The 25100-nt window shown below is 44.7% G+C and overlaps 1 protein-coding gene across 1 annotated transcript in view; it reads right to left on the bottom strand.

Moving 5' to 3' along the window:
- RNF20 (ring finger protein 20) overlaps window positions 1–25100 on the bottom strand; it is a 1863764-nt gene that overhangs the window by 285174 nt on the left and 1553490 nt on the right. Inside the window, exon 13 of the mRNA XM_044084026.1 lies at window positions 16404–16756. Within this exon, the coding sequence (XP_043939961.1) occupies window positions 16404–16756 (353 nt within the window). The remainder of the gene's footprint in view (window positions 1–16403; window positions 16757–25100) is intronic.

Genomic DNA, 25100 nt, shown 5'->3' with positions numbered 1-25100 from the left:
CAATGGCAACACTCAGATCTGCTCTGAACTACAGCACAATGGCACTACATTTACAGAACCAATTTATATTGCCAACATCCTGGCAGATAGGTTCAGTGCTAAATTCACCCCCCCCTCACCCTCCAAAGGGCCCATCCCCATACCAGATGATTGCAAAGCCCCTAAAATCACGACCACACTCTCCAAAGCCAAGAACACAGCATCTATGTGACCAGACAACATCTTAGGCTGCGTTCTGCACGAACTACAGAACAAACTGGCACCCCACCTAAGTACCATGTTCTAACATAGCCTCACTTCAGGCTTTATGCCTAAGTAGTGGTCCACAGTGACAGTTATCCCACTCTACAAAGGGGGTGCCACCACAGACCCCGGGAACTACCACCCCATTAGCCTGACGAGCCTGGTCTGCAAGGCCATGGAATGCATCATCCTAGAGCTTATAAACAAAGACATAGGTAACCTCCAAACTCTGGACCCCACTCAGTTTGGGTTTGTAAAGTGTATATCATGCCTCCTAAACCTGACTGACTTCTTTGAAGCAGTCACTAGAGCCGTAGACAAAGGTAAGGTAGTGCACACAGCCTATCTTGACCTCGCCAAGACTTTCGACACAATCCCACTCTGGTATTATAGATAAAATCACTGGACTAGGCATAAATCCCTATGTCACAAGATGGGTGGCCAACTGGCTCACTGACAGAACCCACACGGTGAAAGTAGCAGACTCCAAATCCGACTTCAGACCAGTGACAAGTGGAGTACCACAGGGTTCGGTCCTGAGTTCTCTCCTGTTTGGTATCTGCTTAAGGCTAACACAGCTGGTCTCTGGCTAATGAAATTTGCAGATGACTGCAAACTAGGAGCCATAATCAATTAACCTAAGGTTGTGGACATTTACAGAGAGGCCTCATTGAGACTGATGCTTGCTGTCAAAGTCATGGCCTAAAGCTCAATGCCAATTAGTGCACTGTAATTTCCTTTGGGAAAAATACCGTACCCATGAACTACCACATAGGCGGTAGCCTACTAAACACCGAAAGTGTGATAAGACACCTTGGGACACAGGTGGACAGTAGTTTCTCCTTTGATAATTACGTCGCCATAGTAGTCAGGAAATCCTTCTACGTGGCACACCTCATCACAAAGGGGTTCTCCTCCAGAAAAAGAAAGAGGTCATCGTTCCTCTCTATTCATCCCTTATTAGACCCAACATACAGTGCAAAGCCCCATTTGGCATGTACCTTCAAAGACATTTGCAACTGGAAAGGCCACAGAAATACCTCATTAAGAGGATTACCGGCCTCAAACAGATGGCATACGCTGACAGTCTCAAAAAACTCCAGCTCTACTGTCGCATACTGCCTACTCCAGTGGCGATCTCTGCCTAATGTACAAAGCCATGTCTAACCCAGACCTGATGGACATGCTACACTTAAAGAAATCCAAATCTCTGAGCCACACGCTCCAGGGACCTAAACCTTGTCACCACAATAAACAGAACACGCTGGAGGGTTAGATTCCTGTCCCAGAGACTTCCCCTGCTCTGGACTAGGCTGCCCATTCATATCAAGCAAAGCTCCTTATTAGCCCTCTAAGAGGAATCTTGACAATTGGAAGGGTAATAGGAAATTCACCCCGGGAATCACTGCTGTGGCTCTGCTCGACAGGGGAACAGGAAAATAATTTTCTAGGGTGGCAAAAGTCAGGGAACTCGTTTGGTTAGGCTTACATAGGCCCTAGGGCCGATAGCCTAGTACTTACCTATGAACCTATAAGGCTAGAGGACAGCTCCTAGAATACACAGAAATAGAAAAAAGGTGCTTGCCCTTCTCTATTTTTTTTTTTAATATTTCCTGAATGGGACCCTAACAGGTAACACTTATCCAGGGTAATAATGAGAAACTGGCCTACTGACATAATCAAGGAAGAGATTTCCACACTGCCAGGTGTGCTCATAGATGAATGTGCCAGTGCTGGTAGCCTTCATAAGGCGCCTAATATATTATACCAACTCCTGATTACACACATTCTATGTTAGCTGCTTTCAAACAGGCATCTCTCTAAAGCTATATTCCTATATTTTACAATTCCTGCAGTAATTAGTTTTAAGATGTAACATTCTTGTAATTTAACTTGTTGTGGTGCAGCAGTAGTGTTGTTGCCTCACAGCAAGAGATTCTCCCGTTCGATTCTCGGCTAGAGTGTGGGGAGTGCCTTCTGTGTGGAGTATGCATGTCCACCCCGCAGTTGGGTGGGCATTCGAAAGACAAGCGTAAATGGGCGTGCCTTCGTTGAAGGTTAAACGCAGAGCTGGCACCTCGGCGTTTGTGAAAATCTACTGCCAATCATTAGCGGACCGGAGTTCCACTGTGGCGACCCCTAACCGGGAAAAGCCAAAAGACAACAACTTAGGACACCATTTGTTGCAGGATAAAGACCAGACTGTAAGAATATGCCCGTTAGAAGGCTACTGCTTGCTTTTCTAAACCATCTCTTTGGAAGAAATAAGCTGACATACATATCAGTATCTGGCTCCCCGTAATCCAGAAATCAAAATGAGAAGATTAAAACAGAGGAGAGTTTCAGTCGCAATTATGACTGCTAGAGCTGTAATCTCATGAAATGCATGCTAGTGTCAAAACATGTCAAAATTATTTAGACTGTAAAGTAAGAAATGATGCACTCATACACCTTTTACCTATGCATTTCTTTTACCCACTTCTCAAAATAAGAAGTTATGTACCTACCATAACGTTCCATGTTAGTTGTCTTCTCTCGCCTTCTTTCTTGCTGGATGGGTTCGGAGCCGATCCTCTGCTCCGACTCGGCCACTTACTAAAGCTTGAGAGCTAATTTTACCAGCTCGAGGCAACCCTATATCCCATGATGCAAGGCGAAGACTACCCAGATCTCGTTTGGTAGCTAAGGAAATTATGCAATACATTCCTCCAACTGGAGAGGAGGAGGAAGAGGTAATAATAATAATAAAAATGACAATAATAATAATAATAATCCCCCGAAAAAGATCAACCTAATCTAGTGACACTAGAAAGCTGATTAGCTAGAAAAATGGATTAAGCCTCTTAAGGGAAGAGGCACAATCTTCTCGGTCTGACCAGGCTAGGGGGATGGTGGGCGGGACGCAAGAAAGAAGGCGAGAGAAGACAACATGGAACGTTATGGTAGGTACATAACTTCTTAATGTTAAGTTGTCAATCTCGCCTTCATTCTTGCTGGATGGGACCGCGTCCCTAGCACCTCTATCCTGGGTGGCTCAATGGAACAGACTCTTGAGAACGGTGGAACCAAAATTCGCTCTGTCTCTGGAGGCCAAGTCTAATTTGTAATGTGAAACAAAGGTATGAGGAGAGGCCCATGTGGCTGCTGCACAAATAGTGTCTATTGGAAGTCTAGTCTGAAAAGCTGTAGATGTAGCTAGAGCTCTGGTAGAATGGGCTTTTGGCCTAGAAATCAACTCTACCTCTGAGCTGATAAATGCAAGTAATCACAGAAGACAGCCATCTAGATGGAGTTACCTTGGATACTGGAAGGCCTTTCCTGTTCTCTGCATAGGATAAAAACAGTTGATCAGATTTCCTAAAATGTTTGGTTCTGTCCAGATAATATCTGAGTTGGCGGTGAACATCAAGATAATGTAGTTTTTGTTCCGCTCTATTAGAATAATTTGGGAAAAAAACTGGAAGATCAATGGGTTGATTTAAGTTGGTCTGTGATGCCACTTTGGGTAAGAAAGACGGGTTAGTCCTTAGAGAAACTCTGTCTTTGTGGAAGATTAAGTAGGGAGGACGAATGCAGAGGGCATGAAGCTCAGATACTCTCCTGGCAGAAGTAATGGCGACTAGAAAGAGTGTCTTCCAAGAAAGAAATTTCAATGAACAGGCAGCCGCAGGTTCGAAAGGGGGAAGAATCAAGGATGTTAAAATTAAATTTAGATACCACTGTGGTGGGGGGTCTCTAATCGGAGGTTTAAGTAAAAAAATACCTCTAAGGAATGCCTTGCAAAGTTTATGTGACATAATGTTGTGGTCCAAGAAGCCTATATGAAAATTTGAAATGGCTGCCAGCTGAACTTTTACTGTGGAGGAAGAAGATCCTGAATGAAAAATCTCGGCTAGGAAGTCCAAGACCGAATGAATCAGAGCAGTATAGGGGTCTATATTCCTAGCTTTTGCCCAGAAGGAGAAACGTTGCCATTTACTAGTGTAAATCCTTCTGGTGGAAGACTTAAGGGAAGCTACTATGATATCCCGGACGGGATTAGAAATCATAGGAAGCCTGGCTAGGGATGGAAGCGGAGCAACCAAGCAGTGACGTTGAGAGAAGGTATGGATTGGTGCAGCTGCCCCGACTGGTGGGTCAGAAGATCTGGAACCGGGTCCAGATGCCATGGCTGTACCAAAAGATAACGATGTAGGAACAGAAACCATATCTGTCGAGGCCAATAAGGGGCAATGAGAATCAACTTGGCTCTCAAGGCGGTTGCTTTCTGAATTACTTGTGGTATCAGAGGAAAGGGAGGAAAGGCATAAAGAAGTCCCCGGGGCCAATCTTGGGTTAGAGCGTCTCTGGGGGGGATGGCCTGGAAGGGGGAAGAGAGAGAAGTTGGGGCATTTGCTGTTTTGAGGTGTAGCAAAAAGGTCGCAGCAAGGAAGACCCCACTTCTGAAAAATCTCTTCCGTCACTGATTGTTTGAGAGACCGCTCGTGAGGCATGAGAACAGCTCTGCTCAACCTGTCCGCTATGATGTTGGATTTCCCAGGGATATGCGTTGCTATCAGAAACCGCTGAGAAGAGATTGCCCACTGCCAAAGTCTGAGAGCCTCTCAACACAGTGGATAGGACTTGGTTCCGCCCTGCTTGTTGATATACCACATTACGGACATATTGTCCGTTTGGACTGCAATAGTTCCCAGGGGAAGAGAGTCGTTGAGGGCTTGCAACGTTAAAAGCACTGCTCTCATCTCCAGGACATTTATGTGCAGGTGGCATTCGAAAGGTTGCCAAGTGCCATGGACCATCCTGCCCTGATAATGCCCCCCCCCCACCCGATCAGGGAGGCGTCCGATGAAACCGTGGCGACCGGGGCGGGAGGAACAAAGGGTCTGCCCTGATGGACTTGAGGGGACGATATCCACCAGGTCAGATGCCTTTTGCAAATTGGAGTTATTATGATCCTGTGACACATGGGAAGTTGTTGAAAGGACCATTGGGCGAACAGCATCCATTGTAGAAGACGCATGTAAAAGCGGGCAAGGGGAAGAAGTGTTATGGCGGCCGCCATAAGACCCAATACTTTCAGAGCAAACCTGGCCTGAATTTTGTTGCCGAGAAGAATCACCTGGACGTGATTTTGAATGTCCAAGATCCTTTGGTCTGTTAACTTTGCTGAAAGTTGTACGGTGTCCAATTTGGCGCCTATAAAAGTAATAGATTGACAAGGCAGATTTTTCGAAATTTATAGAAATCCCTAGCCCTCTGCAAATGTGGATGGTGTAATCTCTGGCTTGGAGAAGTTGATGCCTGGTGGTGGCAGTGAGGAGCCAGTCGTCTAGATATGGAAACACCTGGAATCCTTGACGTCTCAGGTGAGCCGTAACCGCTGCCATACATTTGGTGAACACGCTGGGGGCTGTAGTGAGTCCAAATGGCAGGGCTCTGAATTGGAAGTGACTGGTCCCCAGCCGAAAGAGGAGAAACCTTCTGGAGCGCCTGTGAATTTTTATGTGATAGTACGCATCCTGAAGATCTACCGAGCACATCCAATTGTCCTTGCCCAGAAAGGGTAGAATGGACTGAAGCGTAACCATCCGGAATCTTGTTTTCTTTACAAACTTGTTTAGTTTGCTGAGATCTAATATTGGTCTCCAGTCCCCTGTCTTTTTTGGTACTAAAAAGAACCTTGAGTAGATACCGGATCCTATTTGGTCTGCTGGGACTGGCTGGATGGCTCTTTTTGCTAGCAGTTTTGAAATCTCTGGTACTGCTAAGTTCCCTTAGACCGGGTGGAACGTCTGGAAGGGTTCCCTTTTGCTGAAATGGGGTTTGAATAAAGGGAATTTTGTAACCCTCGGATATGATCGACTGTACCCATTTGTCTTGAGAAAGGGAAAGCCAGGCTTTGGGGTACAGCGACAATCTTCCCCCGACTGCCTCCGAAGGTGGACAATCGGGCAACATCTCAGGGATGCTGGAAGGGTTTTGTCAGAGAGAGGCTCCCTGCTACCCTGATTCTGCGGACCCCCTCTGCCTCTAGGGCGGCGTCTGTTGTTGTTACCCCCTCTGCCTATGGGGGTAAACTGACCTCGTGCGTCAGGCGTGACTCCTTGAGATTTGCGGAACCACATTTTCCCTCCCTTCTGACCTTTTGGGTAAGGTCTTGAAGGGGTGGAGAAACGGACTCCTACAGCAGAAAGAGTCCTGCCATCTTGTTCGCATCTAGTCAAGGTGTCTTTCACTTGAGGTCCGAACAAAGTCGAGCCATCAAAGGGAGAGTTTGTGAAGGACGCTTTGAAGGGATCTGCAAAATTACAAAGCCGCATCCAGGATTGACGCCTTAAAGCCACTCCTGTGCCTGCGGCCCTACTCGCTCCATCGGCTGCATATGAAATGAGCCGCATGGAGGAGTTAACAATGGAGTTTAGGATTCCTAGCTGTGAGTTAATCTTATCCTGAGACCCAGCAGCTGACGGATCCTGTAAAACTTCTCCCAACTCTTTAAGAGCATCTCTTTGAAGGCGGGTGAAGTGACACAAGTAGTTCAGCGATCGCATGGCAAAGGTCGCTGAAGAAAAAATCTGCTTGCCGTACCTATCCATAGTCCTAGAATCCTTGTTAGGAGGATGGACAGGTACTGAAGGATCAGCTAGTTCCTGCTTGGTGGCTGCAGCCACCACCATGACATCAACCGGGACACTTTTTGTCAAATATTGCCTATCAGGTGGGGCCGTAATGAATTCAGAAGGCCTCCGAGGAATGGGTTCCACCGAATCCGGGGCCATCCACGCCTTCCGAGCCACCACGTCCATAAGAGGGTCGAAAGGCGGAGACAACCAGGAGGTGGAGGGTCGAGACCCAAACGCCTCCAGGTATACTGACTCGTCCTCGGAAGAATTAAGGGAAGGCCAGTTCCCCCTCTGCTTAAGGAGTTCAAGGATGTCTGAGAAAGAGACATCCTCAGAGGGGGACCTTGGGGATCCCTCCGACTCATCCAAGTCAGTATCGGATGTAATAGACTCGGGGGAGTCTAGATGTTTCCTCTTACATGTCCTCTTACGCGGAGGTTCACCTGACGGATCAGGAGAAGCCTCGGAAGAGGAAGATATTCCCAATGGGGAAACCTGAGGCGTTGGATCTCTGGGTCCGGGAGCAAGAGAGTGGGAAGAGACATCAGCAGGCACTGTAGTGGGAGGAGCTGATGGAACTGACCGTTGACTACGCCCAGGGGCTAGTACACTCCTCATCACCTCGAAGGCTCCCCCGTCAGACAGGCCAGAAGGCTCCCGCTCTGAAGAGATAGGAACTCCAGGCCGCACCGACAGGGACAGCTCCGAGGCCGATGTCGGGGCTGAGCTCACCAACGCCGAAGCTCCGAGAGGGAGAACGGGGTCGGACAAGGGTCCGATGCCACTCGCCCCCTCAGAGCAGACGAGAGAGACCAGACGCCTGGATCCCTCCAATGAAGGCCTCAAGGAGGAAATCGGAGCAGAGGACGACGGAGCCGAAAGGGGGGGTGGTATCGGCTCCGAAGTCACAACAGTCACGGCTCCGAGGAGCTCCAGCTCCGAGCTCTGTAAGAGAGTCAAAGGAGGAATGTTAGGTGGATGTGTGATAGCTACCGTCTATTGAGACGGGTTATGGAGCATTTGGGCCAATGCCTGAGACTTTAATAGTCTACTCATCACTCTCTCAAGGTCGTGATCGGACAGCCTGGACGACCGAGAAGAACGGCTCCGATGGCTCCGCTCCGAGAGCAGGGGTGATCTCGGAGCTGAACGTATCGATTCCAACGAGGGGGATCGTGATCTCTTTTTTGAGATAGGTGGAGCCGAAGGAGCCGAGGATACGTCCGCTCCAGCCGGAGCCGACATTGAGTGCCCAGATTTAGCAGCATCGGCACCGGATGGAGCCGATACTGTAACTTCTAATATAGAAGGATCGGCTCCGGCCAGAGCCGATATCGACACTGAAGGAGAACCAGTAGCCGATGGCTTAGGACTTGAAGCCGAAGGCTTAACTGGCTTCGAGGGCTTCCCCGGAGCCGACTTAGGGCGCTCTCAGGCTTTAATAAGCCCCTCAATATTAATTTATTTCTGCGCTCCTGCAGGACTCTTGGGCTGAAGGCATGACAGATAGCACAAGAGTCCTGCAGGTGCAGAGGTCCCAGGCAGTAAACACAAGAAGTGTGACCGTCTGTCAGAGACATCTTCTGACAGCACGAGTCACACTTCTTGAAGCCTGAGACCTTTGTGTCCTTCGACATAGCTGTGTCGAGGAAACACTAAGTAACAAAAAGAAACACAGACACACACACAATAAACACCCAATCCAATAATAAAAAATTTAAACAGGGATACAAACACACTCAAACACGCACAGAATCCCTGACAGAAAAAATTAGGAAAGGGGGAGGCTTAAGGCCTAACTTAGGGGAAGGGATAAATAACCAGAAAAATAGGGAACACTAACGGGAATAGGGTTAAATTAATCGTTAAAGGTTCACACAACAACAAAGGTGACTAAAGCTAAAGGGATGAGACAAAGTCTGAATTTGAAGAAACTGACCTGGAGCTAGTAAAAAAAGGCACCTCGCAAGCAAAAGCGGCAAACAAGATCTGGGTAGTCTTTGCCTTGCATCATGGGATATAGGGTTGCCTCGAGCTGGTAAAATTAGCTCTCAAGCTTTAGTAAGTGGCCGAGTCGGAGCCAAGGATCGGCTCCGAACCCATCCAGCAAGAATGAAGGCGAGATTGACAACTTAACATTATTCATTTCTCCTACCCAACTCAACACCTGCATATTTACTGATTTGTCTTTGTTGACCAGGAAAGTCAGATTGGGCGGAGCCCATTTCAGCGGAGGCCTGGGTAGAAAAGTTGCACCACAGTACATTTATATTAACAAGTGAATTTCAGTTTCAGAAAAACAACAGTTACATTTCTCATGCAACAGCAAAAATAAATACAAAATAGGTACGCACAGTAAAATTTTTACATCAACAATTATAAGTCTATATGGTTGTTCCACTTGTAAAATCTTGCAAAAGTAAACAAGATTGTTACTGCATAAGGGAAACACTGTAAAGAAATTAAGTGTTCTTTCATTTCAGTAAAGAAAGGTTTGCAAGGAGTTTAATACATGCAATTAAGTTAGTTATAAAATGTTGTAGGAAGGGAAATTTTAGTATTGTACAGGTTTTAAAGAGTTTGAGAGATATACTGAAGTAAGTTATAAAATAATGTAGGAGGGGAAGGAAAATGTTATATAGGAGTATAATAGTAATAGCATAAAACAGAGAACATGGCATAGGACTGTATCTATTTAGAGTATGCAGAGACACTGATCCTGGTTTTAAACCTAAGAAAGGTACACCACCACCAAAAGAATAGACTGCTTTCTTTATGACACTGCAGAGGTTGGTCACTGTTTTTTCACGGGTTCTTGACACTTCTTTTGACGTTTTTGTTATTTTACTGTTGACATACGTTTTTATGTTCTAGTCTCCTTTGGTTACTGCATGCACGTTCCTACTTTCTTGTCTCATTTGGTTACTGCATTCAAGTTTTAAACGGATTTTTAAATGTACGTCTAAATTATTTTTTGTCTATGCAGTTGATTGTTATTTAGTTAAATGGAGTTTTGTTGAATAATGTTAGTCTCACCGTTGGTGCTCGTCTTCCCTTTCTGTCCACGACCACTTCTTTGACCTTTCTGACAGTCCTCTGTGGACCCCCCCCCCAGTCAGCATCCAGCCACCAGTTGGTCTTTTTTTGCCATCCTGATAAAGCTAATGTGAAAAGCGTAGCCTACTTCCAAGCTCCCCAATGTGTGTTCAGCCGACCTCCGGTGTCCCCTTTTTTCTTAGTTTTTCCTTTGTTTCTTTCTACGCCATGCAGTCTTTTTTCTTCACACATCCATGGCCCAAGCCTCTACTATACCCAGCTCACACACAGCTACTTCTCCATGAAGTTTGTATTCCCAGTTAGGCTTCAAAATTTTCTCCCCAGTCCCGATTCAGCTCCTTAGCCTGAGACCACATCGCATGGTCCATGCTCGCACACTCGCTCGGGCGGACTCTCCCTCTGAGCCTTCCGCCCCAGTCCCAGGTTCCCGATAGAATTTAGTGGGTCTCATGTCCCCCTTTTTGTTCCCCTAGTCGCATCATTTAACATCCACACGATCACCCACTTTTTCTGTTTTTACAGTTTCCCAGCTAGCGCCTCGTCACCACAGCGACATCCCTTTACACTACAAGTATTCACTAAGTTTGGGTTTAGTAGTACAGTGCACAAACCACCTATCTGGCCAGCCTTTTTCCCTTGCCTTCTTACCCCATCGGCACGCCTTAGCCTATTTTCACTAAACAAGCTTGGCCGCATTTCATCCTTTTGATTCTCTCGGGGCTCCTGATGACCTTTGTCATTGTTTTTATTTTTGTTTAGATTCCATTTTGACAAATCCACCCCAATAGTTATATAGGTTTCTTTTTTTTTTTCACACTTGACTCTCATTTTATTTATTTATATACAATGCATTGGGTGTTCACACAGCATTATAATCATTTTTACAAATGCATGTAGTTTTTACAATGTATGGGATGTTCGCACAGCATTATAACCACTACATTACTTACTACTGATATCAAACTCTAAGGGGGAATTGTCGTTCGGTTAGAACCAATCGCATTAAAGGATTTCAACTTCATCGCTGATTGGTCACTGCTGGCACTCCCCTCCCCCCCCACTCTAGCTGTATAAATATGGGAGCTCACTGAGCTTTAGCTATAGACTTGGAACTACGCTTTGATGGCACATTTATCGACTTGAATAAATCATCTGTCAACCGAGGAAGTGGCTGTCATCTGTTTGCTGTTGTTTAACGATGTCTTCATTTCTGTTGTCAATCTTCAGTTTTGTCTGTCTAGCACTATTGGTCAGTCAGACCAGGCTCGGATCCAGGTATAGACATTTACAAGGTTCTGTCTGCCTATAGCCCAGTGTCATTCGGGGAAATTACACAAAGGGCTCCCAGCCATTTCAAAGGCTCCATACTAGGTCCGCCAGCCTTTTTAAAAGGCTCAACACTAGGTCTGTTAGTCCTTGTAAGGGCCTTCTATGAGGTCAGCAAGCCCTAAGCCTTCGTCATTCTCTTCAGAGCGGTTAGCCTTTTTAAAGGCTTGGTCTACAGGGCTGTTTTCTTTCAAAGCACACTGGGCATTCAAGCCTTTTTAAAGGCTCATTACCCATGTGGTTGGCATATTTAAGGCTCCATACAAGAACCTTTGGGCTTGCGGCTTTATCATCAGGACTGTTAGCCTTTGTAAAGGCTCCACCCTAAGGTCTGTTAGCCTTGTAACCACACCACCCAAGGTCCGGCAGCCTTTTCAAGGCGATTTACAAGGGCTACACCAAAAAGGCCAAATACCTCTCCCTTGACCTTCGAGAGGGCCGGCTTGCTCTTTGAAGGACTCCACCCACCAGTCTTTTAGCCTTTATAAAGGCTGTATTCTCCAGGAACAGACCTTTGGTCCAGGACGATGACTTTCTTACCAGGGACAGATCACCTTTTTCAAGGCTGGTCACACTACCACTTCTACCTGTTGGAGTATTTACTCATAAATTGGTGTTACCTAGAACGTTTATAGCTTAGGTATATAGGAGATACAAGAGAGGGGTACAGCGGTGTATGGGGCTAGTTAGAAAAACACCATGATGAGAAGTGTTGTTTAGGAGTGCAGGAGGGAAAGTTGTTAGGGGTGTAATGATTCAAGAAGAGGAGAGCAAAAAGTTTGTGATAAGCAAAAAAAAGTTTGTGCTTTCACTAGAAGTCTCAACCTGGTGATGGACATAAGCATGACCAGGATTGAGTAAGCTAGTGTCTAAGCTGGATTTTATAGCTTGGAAGTTTGTTAACCATTTTTTACTTGTGCAGGGATGGTGTTACAGAGCCTGGAGATGTAACAGGAGTATAGTGAGTCCCCCGATTAATTACTTGCCTTGGTAGTGCTTAGAAGAAATTTATTACCAGAACAGAGGTCTCTTGTGGGGGTGTAGGGCAGTAATATTTTTTTAATGCAGGACACTGTTCAGAAAATATATCAGTTTGTATGCTATGACTAGCTGAGATGTTATGTAGTTATTAAGCTCTAGCCAGTTTAGCTGCTTTAAAGGTTGGCAGTGGTGAACTGGGTATATAGTGCTGGTTGCAAACAGCTACTTTGTTACAACAGGAGGCTAGTTTGGATTTTAGTGTACAGCTTAAGTTTGTAAGGATAGGTGAGGTAGATAAGAGGATTGGAAGCAAATAAAATGAGGCTAGAGTTTTTCTTGCTAGGTTTGTAAGGTAATGTTTTGTGCTGTAAAGGGAGCCATGTTTCTGGTGGGTCTTTTTAATTGTTTGAGAATGTGTTGATCAAATTTAAGATAGTCATCTATAATAATGCCCAGTAATTCAGTCTGTGGTACTACCTCAATTTTAGTATTATTTGCTAATATAACCAAGAAAGACCGTTTTTGATAGAGATAATGTTTTGGGGTGAACCAGTTTTGTTTTATTTGGATAAGGAGTAGGATTTGCATTTTTCAACCAGGAAGAAATTTAGGCATCTTCTTGCAGTCTGGATATTGTGGGGGCTGCACATATTAAAGTTGAATGAATGATCTGTATATTGTACTTGCTTGGTGTACGGCAGTGTGAAGCTTGTTTATAAAAATATTAAAGCAAAGGAGGGGTCCTAGTATAGAGCCCTAAGGGACATCTATGGTAACTGGAAGAGAGGTCCTGTTGCAATTTGACTGTTTGCTGCTTTCCAGGCAGATAGCTAAGGAACCATTTAAGAGAGGATATAGAAAAGACCTATAGAAGAGAGAAACCATTTAAGGGAGGCTAGAGAGACCTACAGAAGAGATGAGCAAGTAAATGTTGGTGTGATACAGTGTTGAAAGCAGCTTTGGATAAGTCTAGGAACATAGCTGTCACTAGGTTACCTTTGTTTCTATGCTGGTTTATAGTGCTGGTGAAATGGAAGATGGTGGTTGTGCTGTTGTGGGGTCTGAAACCATGCTGTTTCAGAAAGCAGATTATTTGAACTAAGGTCATATAGAAGCTGCACATATTTTCCCAAGGCCAGTCATACATATCTGTGGACTGATTCTCACACTTAGTAGTGGAGCTCCAAGGCCTGATTTGTTCCTAAAATACAGTTCTGTTCTTTGACACATGTTAAACTTTTACCTTTAGTGGTAGTTTTTATATCTACATTTTGTAAATATTGAAAAACAAAGACATGAACAGTAAACTATCACAGCCATGTAAACTGAATGCACGCAGTGGTATACTACATACTGTACACAAATAAGTACATTTCACATACTATGTACAAAAACATAACAAGGAACACACAAAAATCTAAAGTTTCAACCATATACATCCAGTATAAGCAAAAGAAGTTATGTCTTACCATAACGTTCCATCTACATTGTTGATATTCTTCCATTCATCACTGATGGGTTCGGTTCCGAGACCCTGGGAACCGTGTCAGCCAAATACCAAGCTTGTGTGCACCAAAAACTCTCTAGCTAAGCTGCTACCCATAATGCCCTTCTCCCAATTACCTCAGATCGAGTTTGCAAGAACTAATGATAGAAGCAAAGCCCATTTCTGCTCAAAAAACCCTTGAGACACTACTAGGACCCAAAAGATCCACCAGGAGGCTAAGGAGGGGGACAGAGGGGGGGGAGATATGATGAATGGAAGACTATCAACAACATAGATGGAACGTTATGGTAAGACATAACTTCTTTACTTAATGTTGTTAATCATTTTCCCATTCACCACTGATAGGACAGAATCCCAAGCTACCTGAAAGACCTGGGTCTCCCTTATGGCAGAACATTCCTGAGCACCATAGAGCCAAAGGCAGCTCTTCCTCTGGAAATCACATCCAATTTGTAATGCTTGATGAAAGTGTGTGGTTCAGCCCAAATGGCTGCTGCGCAGATATCATCCATAGAGGCTCTAGAATGAAAAGCTACTGAGGTAGCTATAGCCTTGGTGGAATGAGCTTTGACATTGTGAGGCTTGGTTTCGTTAGCACATGAATATGAAAAAGTTATACAATCTCTGAGCCACTGAGATAAAGTGACTTTAGAAATGGCATTTCCCATCCTCGGACCAGAGAAGGAAATGAAAAGTTGGTCAGACTTACGAAAAGACTTGTCCTGTCTAAATAGAAACGTAATTCCCTATGTACATCTAAAGAATGTAGGCAGTATTCACCTTTGTTAGAAAAGTTGGGGGAAATCACTGGGAGTTCAACTTGACTGGTTCAAAAAAAAATTTCAGAAACCACTTTGGGAAGGAAATAGATTAGTGCATAGAGATGCTCTGTCTTTATGAAATATGAGTTAAGGTCTTTTGACACATAGGGCCTGTAGTTCTGAGACCCTTCTGGCAGAAGTGACAGCCACCAGGAAAAGAGATTTCCAAGACAAGAATTTGATATCACATTTGGCAGCAGGTTCAAAGGGATGTTGAGGCAAGGCCTGCAGTACAAGCAATAAATTCCATGTTTCTATGGGACGTTTGAGAGGGTCTGCTGAGAAATACCCCCTTGGGAAAGGTCTTGCATAACCAAGTGGACATTACTGGGGTACCTTGTAGACCATTGTGTAAGTTGGAAATAGCTGCTAAAAGAACCAATACAGTAGAAGCAGATACTTCATTTTCAAAAATCTCGGATAGGTATTGAAGAATAAGAGGCAGGGGCTGAGAAAGGGTCCAATCCTCACTCTATAGACCACAGTTGTCGGAACACCAATCTTCGGTACCGGGAGGTCCGAAGGAGAACATGTAGGGGTACTGGGAAGGACAGCAACCAGTCCCAAATGGGGATAAGTCTTAGACATGTTAGGGATCCCTCTGGCTGTCAACAGCTGATCCAGCAAGCGCACCACATTGTGTTCAGATAGGCTCCTGGTGGACCTAGTGGATACGCCTGAGGGAGAATCTGGTCGGTCCAAAAAGGGGCTATAAGCCTGTCCTGCAAACGGGAACAGAGAGGGAGAGTATCGGGTCCATTGGGCAAATGGCACCACAGTCTCTAATTTGGAGACAGAAAGCAGTGGTGAGGATATAGTTGGTGCCGACAGGGTACTAGTGGTCAAGGTCATCGGTTCCTGAGGAATAGCAGAGGTTGGCACTGAGGGCGGAGCTGGAGCTAGTGAAGACGGTGCCATAGTAGAGACAGTCTGTGCTGGAGGAATCGTCGGCACCGAGGCACTAGATGTCGAGAGGTTGGAGTCATCAAAGTAGTCGGAGCAGAGGTGGGAGCCAGAGTAGTCTAAACCGAGGAACGCCCCCTATGCTCTGATGAAGTCTTGGGGGCCTTATGTTTTGAAGTCTTACCTCTGTCACCAGAAGGTGAGGAGGGGACAGAATGTGGCCTTTTTTTGTCTTTAACTGGAGGGGTTGAAGCCTACGATGCAGAAATGGCCTCTGAAAAGGAAGTAGTGAAAAGGCCTTTCAACATTTATTTTTTTTGTTCGTTCAGTGTCCGCTGACTGAAACTCTGACATACCTAACAGGGAGGTCTGACAGATAGATAAGGGAACCCCCAAACAATAAACGCAATCATCATGACGATCACTGTTAGGGAGTTTACCATTGCAGGATGAGCAATGTTTAAACACCGATGTTCCTTTCTTATTGGACATATCCAATGAAAGTAAAAACACACACACACAGGAAGAAAGATAGATACCAGCAATAGTATCAAAAGATACCACAATGGTAGGAGAGGGCGTACCAACAATGGTAACAGAATTATCCAACAGGTAGAGCTAAAAGGAAAGACAGACTACGAAGTAAGAGATTAAACTCAAAGGTGTATATGGAGTAGAAAAAAAAAAGACGAAATGCGGCTATTAGGCTACGCGGTAAACGAGATCTGAGGTAACTGGGAGAAGGGCATTATGGGTAGCAGCTTAGCTTGAGAGTTTTTTGTGCACGCGAGCTTGGTATTTGGCCGACGCTGTTCCGAGGGGCTTGGAACTGAACCCATCAGAGATGAATGGGAAGTAGATTAACATTAGATCACAGTTTAAAAACTAAATGCTCAAAAACAGTTTATGAATGACAGGGCAGAGAGTTGACTATTTTCTTACTTAAGCTCCGTTCGTAGTTGTTTGACCATTTCTGCTTCTTTCTTTTTTCCATCTTCTGATTTACACTTCTCTTTTCCAGAATCTCTATCCTTTTCCTTTGACCTATCACGCTGCTTCTCCTTCTCCCGTTCTCTCTCCCTCTCCTTCTCCCGTTTCTCAGTCTCCTTTTCTTCTTCCTCCTCCTTTTTCACACGAATGTCACCGATTTCCTCTTTCTCTACCTTCACCTGGTTTGTGGGTGTCAGTGTTATTGAAGACTCCTCTAGCTCACTTTTCACAATGGGATTCTCCTCTTTTGTCTCTTCTGTGCTGGACTGAGCCTGTAAAATTGGGACACCTCCACGCATCCTCACCTGGGAACAAAAATAGAAGGAAAAAGAAGTTATATACTCACCATAACTTTCCATCTGTATTGTCGAATTTTCATCTGTCCTCACATATGGGTCTGGATCAGAGCCATAGGATCTGACTCGGCTGTAACCAAGTCTGTGGCAACTCAAAAGCTCTTGGACACCTCTCCCCTTACCTACAATGCACCCCTCCCGGTTACCTCAGTCCTTGTTTGCTAGGATTATCCTCAGAAGACTGGAAGGAGACCGCTTCTGGAGTATGGAGAAAAATAAAGGTGGCACAAATTATACTTCCCGTCCTACCAGAAACCAAAGGTAGGGGACTTGGAGGGAGGGAATGTGAGGAGAGATGAAAAACTGACAATACAGATGGAACGTTATTGTGAGTACATAACTTCATCTGACATTGTCAATTTTTCATCTCGTCCTCACATATGGAACCAAGCCCCGGCTACCTTTCTCCCAGCGGACTCATGGGAGGATGTTTCTCAGAACCATCAAACCAAAAGAGGCTCTTTTCCTGGAGACCAAATCCAACTTGTAATGAGTGATAAAGGTATGATGATTAGTCCATGTAGCCACTGCACACATCTCACCCATGGAGGCATTAGACTGGAAAACTGTTGAAGTGGCCATGGCCTGGTTGAGTGAGCTATAACAGGTCTGGGACAACCTATACCTTGCATGGTGTAGATGAAAGAAATGCAATCAGACAGCCATTTTGTTAAGGTAACTTTGGATACTGGTAAGCCCATCCTAGGACCTGCAAAAGAGATAAACATCTGATTTGCTTTATGAAAATCTTTAGTCCTATGCAAAGAGAAACTTAATTGACTTGGACATCTAACAAATGTAGGGCATATTCATCTTTGTTGCTGAAATTAGGTAAGGAAACTGTAAGGTCTGATTGATATTAGTCTGTGAAACAACTTTAGGCAGACAGGAGGGGCTGGTATGCAAGGAGACTCTGTCTTTATGAAAAATCAGATACAGAGATTGGGAGGACAGGGCCTAAATTTCTGATATTCATCTTGCCGATGTAAAAGCTACAAGGAAGCTGGTTTTCCAAGATAAGAATTTTATATCACAAGTTGCTGCAGGTTCAAACAGGGACTAAACCATAGCACTCAGTACCAAGTTTAGGTCCCATGGATGAAAGGGATCTTTGTGAGGTGGCCTTAATAATAAGGTCCCTTTTAAGAAGGCTTTGCAAAGTTTGTGGGAAATCAGAGACGAGTTATGTTTCTCAATGTGAAAAATCTAAGATAGCTGCTAATTGTACTTTAATTGTAGAGGCAGCTGCCATATTACCAAACAGGTGAGCCAAAAATTCTAGAACGGAGTGGATGGTTGCTGTGAAGGGATCTACATTATGCTGAGCCCAGGTTAAAAACCTCTTCCATTTACTCCTATAAAGCTTTTGATTGGAAGGCTTATGGGAAGACCTCAAAATATGATGGACAGGGGAAGAGAGCATTGGTTGTCTGGCTATCAATGGAATTGGAGGAACCAAGCAGTCAGTTTGCGGTTGGGAAGCTTGGAATGAATCATTCCTGTTGGATATAACAGAAGGTCTGGAACGGGTTCCAGAATCCAGGGCTCCATTTGCAAAGGAGGCCACAGGAAGGGAAACCAGATATGTCAAGGCCAAAAGAGGGCAAAGAGGATTACTGTTCTCTTCAACTGGTTTGCTTTCTGAAGGAATTTGGGAATCAAGAGGATGGGTGGAAAGAGATACAGGAGACCGGGAGGCCAATCCTGTATGAGAGCATTCCTCGGGGGTGCTCTCATACAGAGAAAAATAGCTGCTGCATTTGCTGTTCTGGAGGGATGCAAGGAGGTTGGTTGTTGAGGGACCACTCATGAGGTATGAGAATGGGTCTGCTCAATTTGTCCGCTATCATGCTGGACTTCCCAGAATGTGCGCTGCTACAAGTTGGCAGCTGGATGAGACTGCTCATTGCCACTCTGACTGCTTCTCAACACAGAGGATATGATCTGGTTCCTCCTTGTATGTTTATGTACCACCTTGCTCACAGTGATCCATAATGACCTTGGAATGGAGTCCATCAGGGAGTTTTTGACTAGCATGGCTACTATGCCTGCTAGACAGATACAGAATATTTGCTCTCTATTAGATTTGGTTCTCACTACGAATATCTTTTTGTTTGATGAGAAGTTTTTTCTACAACTCACTGGTGTTGCAATGGGCACATCTCTGGCCAATACCTATGCCAATCTGGTTCTCCATCAGTGGGAAACAAAATGTGTGTGTAGTGATGCCAATCTGTTAAACAACAATGTTTGCTTCTATCAGCGTTTTGTTGATTGCTTCCTTATCTGGAAGGGGTCTATCGGTGATCTGTACACCTATTTAGATTTGAATGGTACAACTACATTTCTTGAGTTTAAAATGATATACTCTGAAACCAGTATTACCTTTTTGGATTTATGTATAGAACTAAAGGATGGTTCAATTTGTACAAGTATACATAAGAAAGAAGTATGTGCTGGTAGATACCTTCACAGGAACAGCATGCATGCTCTGCACATATTTTAAGGGATAGTCACTGCGCAGTTTAGTAGAGCCAATCGGCTTAATACAGATTATGGTGTTTTTTGAAAACAGATGGAGGATATGAAGATGGACTTTCTGCACGGTAGTTATGATTCAACATTTCTCTGTGAAACAATGGACAAAACTGCAAGAGATAGGGCTGTGTCACTTAAACCAACTTTTAGTATGCTAAGCAAATCTGGTACATATATGCGTAGGGAGACTGACGTGGGGGGTTCATATAGAATTAGATATGTGACAACGTTTAACATTAATACCCAGGCAGTTAAGCACATTACTGAAAAGAATTGGGTAATTTTGATGGCATCGTCTGATGTTAGGAATGTGTTAGATTCCAAACCCTTCTTCTCTTATAGGAACTTGTAAAATTTGAAAAGTAGATTGCGCTACAAAGATTTAAGCCGTAAATGCATCCCACAACTTAGTACAAGGGTGGGTACATTTTGTTGTATGGACTGCACTTGCTGTGATTATATTCTAGGTAAAGGCAGTGATATTTTCACCCACCCTGTTACTGGACGTGTCTACAACTTTAAGCCGTTTGCTAACTGTATTAGCACTAATGTGGTTTATTTGGCTACTTGACTCCAATGTACTTAATTCTATGTAGGAAAGACCACGGGAAGACTAAAAGACCATATTATTGAACATAAATCTGAGATCAGGAGGAATAATAAGAATGCACTTTATAAGCACATTTTATCTTGTGGTAGCATGCATAGGTTTAAGTTTAGGGTTGTAAGCACGGTCCATATTGTCTCAGAGGTGGTGATATCAATAATTCCTTAGAAGTCAAGGAATATGAATGGATTTTGAGGCTAGCTGCTGATCATCCACCTGGCCTTAATACTGCTGTTACCTTAAAGCCCATTCTACTGAGGCTACAGCAGAGTCAATTTTGATTGTAAAAATGTTCTATATGTGTCCCTTAACAATATTTGTGTGTGTGTTTTATTTTTTATATGTGCTTCTATGTTACTTTTAAATTCTGTATTTTTTAAAATAACCTGTTTGCGATTTCATATGTTGTTGTCATTTGATTGGCTGGCTGCGATTACATGACTTTTCTTGGCTCCTATTTAAACTCTAGCTCATGTGTTTTTGATTTTGTATTTAGCATTGAGGAAGGGTGTAGACCTGAAAGATTTGCTGCTGCTTTTTGTATTAAAAGTTTCTCAATGTGGTTGTATTCTAATGTTTATGTACCAGACCACAGACATGTCTGATTGAATCGCCACTTTTCCCAGAGGAAGAGCAGTCTGAAATGCCTGCAATGCTAGAAGCACTGCCCTCATCTCCAGGATGTTTATGTGCAAATTGGCTTCATCAGCAGACTAGGTGCCAGGGACAGTCTTTCCCAGAGAATGCCCTCTCACCCTCCCAACCCCATCTGGGAAGCTTCCATGGTCACCGTGGCCTATGGCTGAGGGGGACAAAGAGTTGACCCTGCATCAACTGTGTTGAATGAATCCACCATGAAAGGGTTCTTTTGCATGTATCCATTATGAGAATTTGGAAATACATCGGTTGGTGGATAATTGACCACTGGGCAGCTAGAAGCCATTGTAGTATTCACATGTGAAATCTGGCCAATGGAACTAAAGCTATAGCTTCAGACAATGATCCTAAAGCCTGTAAAACATGACAGGCGACTACCTTTTTGTTCTGGAGCAATCTGTGTTTGTTGCTGGATTGTCAACACACTGGAGGGTGGAAGTTTCACAATCATCTGAGATGTGTCCACAGTGCTCCTATGAACTCTAGTGTCTGAGAAGGGTCTGGGTGTGATTTTCGATAATTTATGATTATACCAAGATCTGCACATATTTGAAGAACACAGTCTCTTGCAAGGATAAGCAGATGCCTGCTCAGGAATGATATGAGTTAGTCTAAGAAGCTAAACACCCAGAATCCTTGTCATCTCAGGTGAGCCGTAACCACTGCTGTGCATTTGGTGAACACTCGGGGGACAGAAGTGAGACCAAAGGGCAGCGCTCTGAACTGGTAATGACTGGCCTTCTGATCGTCTGACCATTTTTATATGGTAGTACACATTCTGAGGGTCTTAGGAGCACATCAATCATCCTGTTCCAGAAAAGGAAGGACTGAACCACGACCATTCGGAACTTGTGGCGTCAAACTAACTTGTTTAATCTGCTGACATCCAGAACTGATTTCCAGTCCCGTTTTCTTTGGGACTAAAAAAAAAGCACAGTTGTGTACACTTACCATAAATGTAGATGTTAAGAGTGCATTCACTGTTGAAGTCATTACATTTGGGTTATCCCTGCCTGGATAGCCCTCAGTCGGCCAGAATACCAGAGTCTTCGGTTTAGGTGTCTGTTGTAAAAGCTGGCTCCTGACGTCAGGGCGTCAGGGGCATAAGTGAAGACAGCCGACACCATTATATCAGTTTTTCTTGCCTCAACCTGTCAGGAGCCCCCAAAAGGAGGTAAGAAGTTGTGAATATAAAGAGTGAGCCTCTTCCTAGGAAAGTAGAGTAAAACAACCAAGGTACAGGCCAAAGAAAGGGGGATGGAGGGTGGGTAACAAGGACTGCAACAGTGAACATCTACATTTATGGTAAGTGTACACAATTGTACTATGTTTTTCGTGTTTCACTGTTGCAGTCATTACATTTGGGTAGATTCCCAAAGCTGAGGTGAAGGGTGGTGGATGTGGTAGAAATTAAGGATTGATTAGCATGCCCTGCAGGACTGCATTGGCAAAGCCTGCCCTGGATTTAGAGAAGAGGGGCAGTTGGCAATGTTTTGTGAAGGTAAGCACAGATGTCCAGGTGGCAGCCTCCAAAAAGTCTCTAGTAGGGGACCCCTCTAAGGAAGGCTGCAGAAGTGGCTGTTGCTCTTGTGGAATGAGTTCTGATCCCTTTAGGAGCAGCTTTGCCATGGTGAATATAGCAGAAATGAATGCAATGTGCTATCCGTTTGGAGATGGTCTGTTTAGAAACTGCTTTGCCCTCAGCCCCAAAGGCAAAACTGACAAGGAGCTGGTTAGACTTTCTTAAAATTTTGGTTCTGTCCAAGTAAAATCTGAGCTGTCTATGTACGTCCTGTCCAGGGAGTGTAGGATTCTCTCTTCCTTGTTTTGAGACTGTGGAAAAAAAGTAGGTAAGTGGATGAACTGGTTCAGAGCCACACTGGATACCACCTTGGGCATAAAGGAGGGATTAGTTCCAAGAGTGACCCTGTCTGTGTGGAAAATGAGGAAAGGATCCACAGCCATAAGGGCTTGCAGCTTGGATACTCTCCTGGCTGAAGTTATAGCCAAGAGGAAAGCAGTTTTCCATGATAGAAATTTTAGATCAGCTGACCCAGCTGGCTCAAAAGGAAGCAGGGTGAGTTTTTCTAGAACACAATTCAGGTCCCATGCAGGAATAGGCACTCTCCTGGGGGGCTTGAGGTTGCTACCTCCCTTAATGAATTGTTTGATGACAGGGTGAGAAAAGATAGGCTGCTCTGTATGGCAATGAGCAGAAATGGCTGTGGTGTGCACCTTGATGGAGAAGGAAAGGCCATCATGGAATAGCTTGGCCAGGTAGTCCAAGATGAGGGTCAGGGAGGGCTGTTGCTCCCTTAGCCTGAATCCAGGTGCAAAATCTTTTCAATTTACTTGCATAAGATTTTTCTGGTACTAGGGCACCTGGCCTCTTTAATAACCTCCAGTAGTTGAGGGCTGAGAGGGGTAAGGCTGCTGAAAATTCAGAGCATTAGCCAAGCTGCCAAATTTAGGGTCTGCAGCTGGGGATGTAGGAATCTTCCCTCCTCCTGAGTCAGGAGTGTTGGAAGTTGTGGAAGATGCCAAGGAGGATACTGTGCCAGTTTGCAAAGTATGGGATACCAATGCTGCCTGGGTCAGTCTGGAGCTATGACGATGGCTCTTGGCTTCTCCTCCCTGATCTTAATTAGTACTTTTGGCAGCAAGGGCAGGGGAGGAAATGCATACACAGAGTTGGGACCAGTGCAAGGACAGGGCATCCACTCTCCAAGCCCTGTTGTGATGCTCCCTGGTGCAGAAGGTGTTGAGTAGATGTTTTTTTGGAAAGGCAAAAAGATCCCACTGCGGTGTAATAAGAGTGAAGGTGCTCCTGTCTAGCTGCCACTCGTGGGGGTCCAGTACCTGCCTGCTCAACTGATCTGCCAAGGTGTTGAGTGTACCGGGTAGATATTGAAGAATGAGGTGCAGGTCCATGGATGCGGCTAAACACTGATTCATGGCTAGCCTGCACAGGGGGTAAGAGTGTGTTCCCCCCATGCTTGTTGATGTATCACATGACTGTGGTGTTGTCTGTCTTGATGAGCAAGGTCCCTGAGTGTAGGGTGTGCTTGAAGGCTGACAAAGCTAACTCCACTGCCAGCATCTCCTTTTAGTTGATGTGCAGAGATAGGTGTTGGGGTTTCCATTCCCCCTGTACACACTTTCCTTTCAGGTGAGCCCCCCAAGAGTAATCTGAAGCATCTGTGGTGAAGGTCTGACTTGGTGCTGGTGGAAGGAAGGGAAGACCCTCGTTGCAGGAGCAAGCTGTGGCCCACCATAGAAACTCCTTTTTGATGGAGGGCATGAAGGGCAACATTTTTTCCAGATCCTGTGTGTGTTGACACCAAAGTTTTTTCAAGTACCACTGAATTTTCCTCATATGCAGTCTAGCATATGGAATGAGTAGGATACAAGAGTCCATGTACCCCAGGGCCTGCAGGATTTTCCTTGCAGTGAGTCGGGGTTCTGTGGCTAGCAGCTTGAACTAAGTTGGCAAATCCCTTTGTTTCACTGGGGTGAGGAAAGTACAGTTGTGTACCTACCATAAATGTAGATGTTAGAGTGTATTCACTGTTGCAGTCATTACACTTGGGTTATCCTGCTGGCAGGCTACCAGCAGTCGGCCTGAATTTCAAGGTCTAGGTCCGGCGTCGGTTGCTGTCGTCTCTTCCCTGATGTCAGTGCGCCAGGGGTATAAAAGATGCAGCAGACGCAATTTTCTTCAGTTTTTCTTGCCCCAGATGTTAGGTGCCCCCAAGTTGGTAGGCTGAAAATTATGCCAATAAGTATGCATGCACAAAAACAAACATTTCCTTCATCTACAAGCAAATACACCACATAGGTTGTATAGGACAGAGAAGTACAGTTAAATCCCAGCAAAGAAAAGGGGGATGGTGGGTAGGTAACCTGGACTGCAACAGTGAATACACTCGAACATCTACATTTATGGTAGTTACACAACTGTACTATGTTCATTGTGTTTCACTGTTGCAGTCATTACACTTCGGTTGAATCCCAAAGATGAGGTTGGGTGGCTGGGTCTAAATAGGATTAGGAAGTGGCTATAAGGCCCTGCAGAACTGCAGTGGCAAAGCTTGCTCTGGATTTAGAGTAGAGAGGTAAGTGGTAGTGCTTGGTAAAAGTGTGCACTGAACTCCAAGTTGCAGCCTCTAAAATGTCTTTGGTTGGTACTCCTCTGAGGAAGGCTGCTGAAGTGGCTGCTGCTCTGGTTGAGTGAGGCCTAATGCCCTTAGGCACTGATTTGCCATGTTGTGAATAGCAGAAACGAATGCAGTGGCCTATCCATTTTGAAATAGTCTGCTTTGAGATAGCCTTTCCTTGTGATCCTGCAGCATATGCTACTAAGATTTGCTCAGTCTTTCTGAAAGCTTTAGTTCTGTCCAAGTAGAAGCATAGCTGTCTGTGTATGTCCAAAGAATGCAGGAGTCTCTCACCCTTATTCTGTGGGATTGGATAAAAGGTAGGCAAATGAAT

This window comes from Protopterus annectens, chromosome 9.part0, assembly GCF_019279795.1.
Source record: "Protopterus annectens isolate FY-2018-M chromosome 9.part0, PAN1.0, whole genome shotgun sequence".
NCBI lineage: Eukaryota > Metazoa > Chordata > Ceratodontiformes > Protopteridae > Protopterus > Protopterus annectens.
The sequence above is the reverse complement of the archived record's forward strand: the minus strand, read 5'-3'. Positions and strand labels throughout refer to the sequence as shown.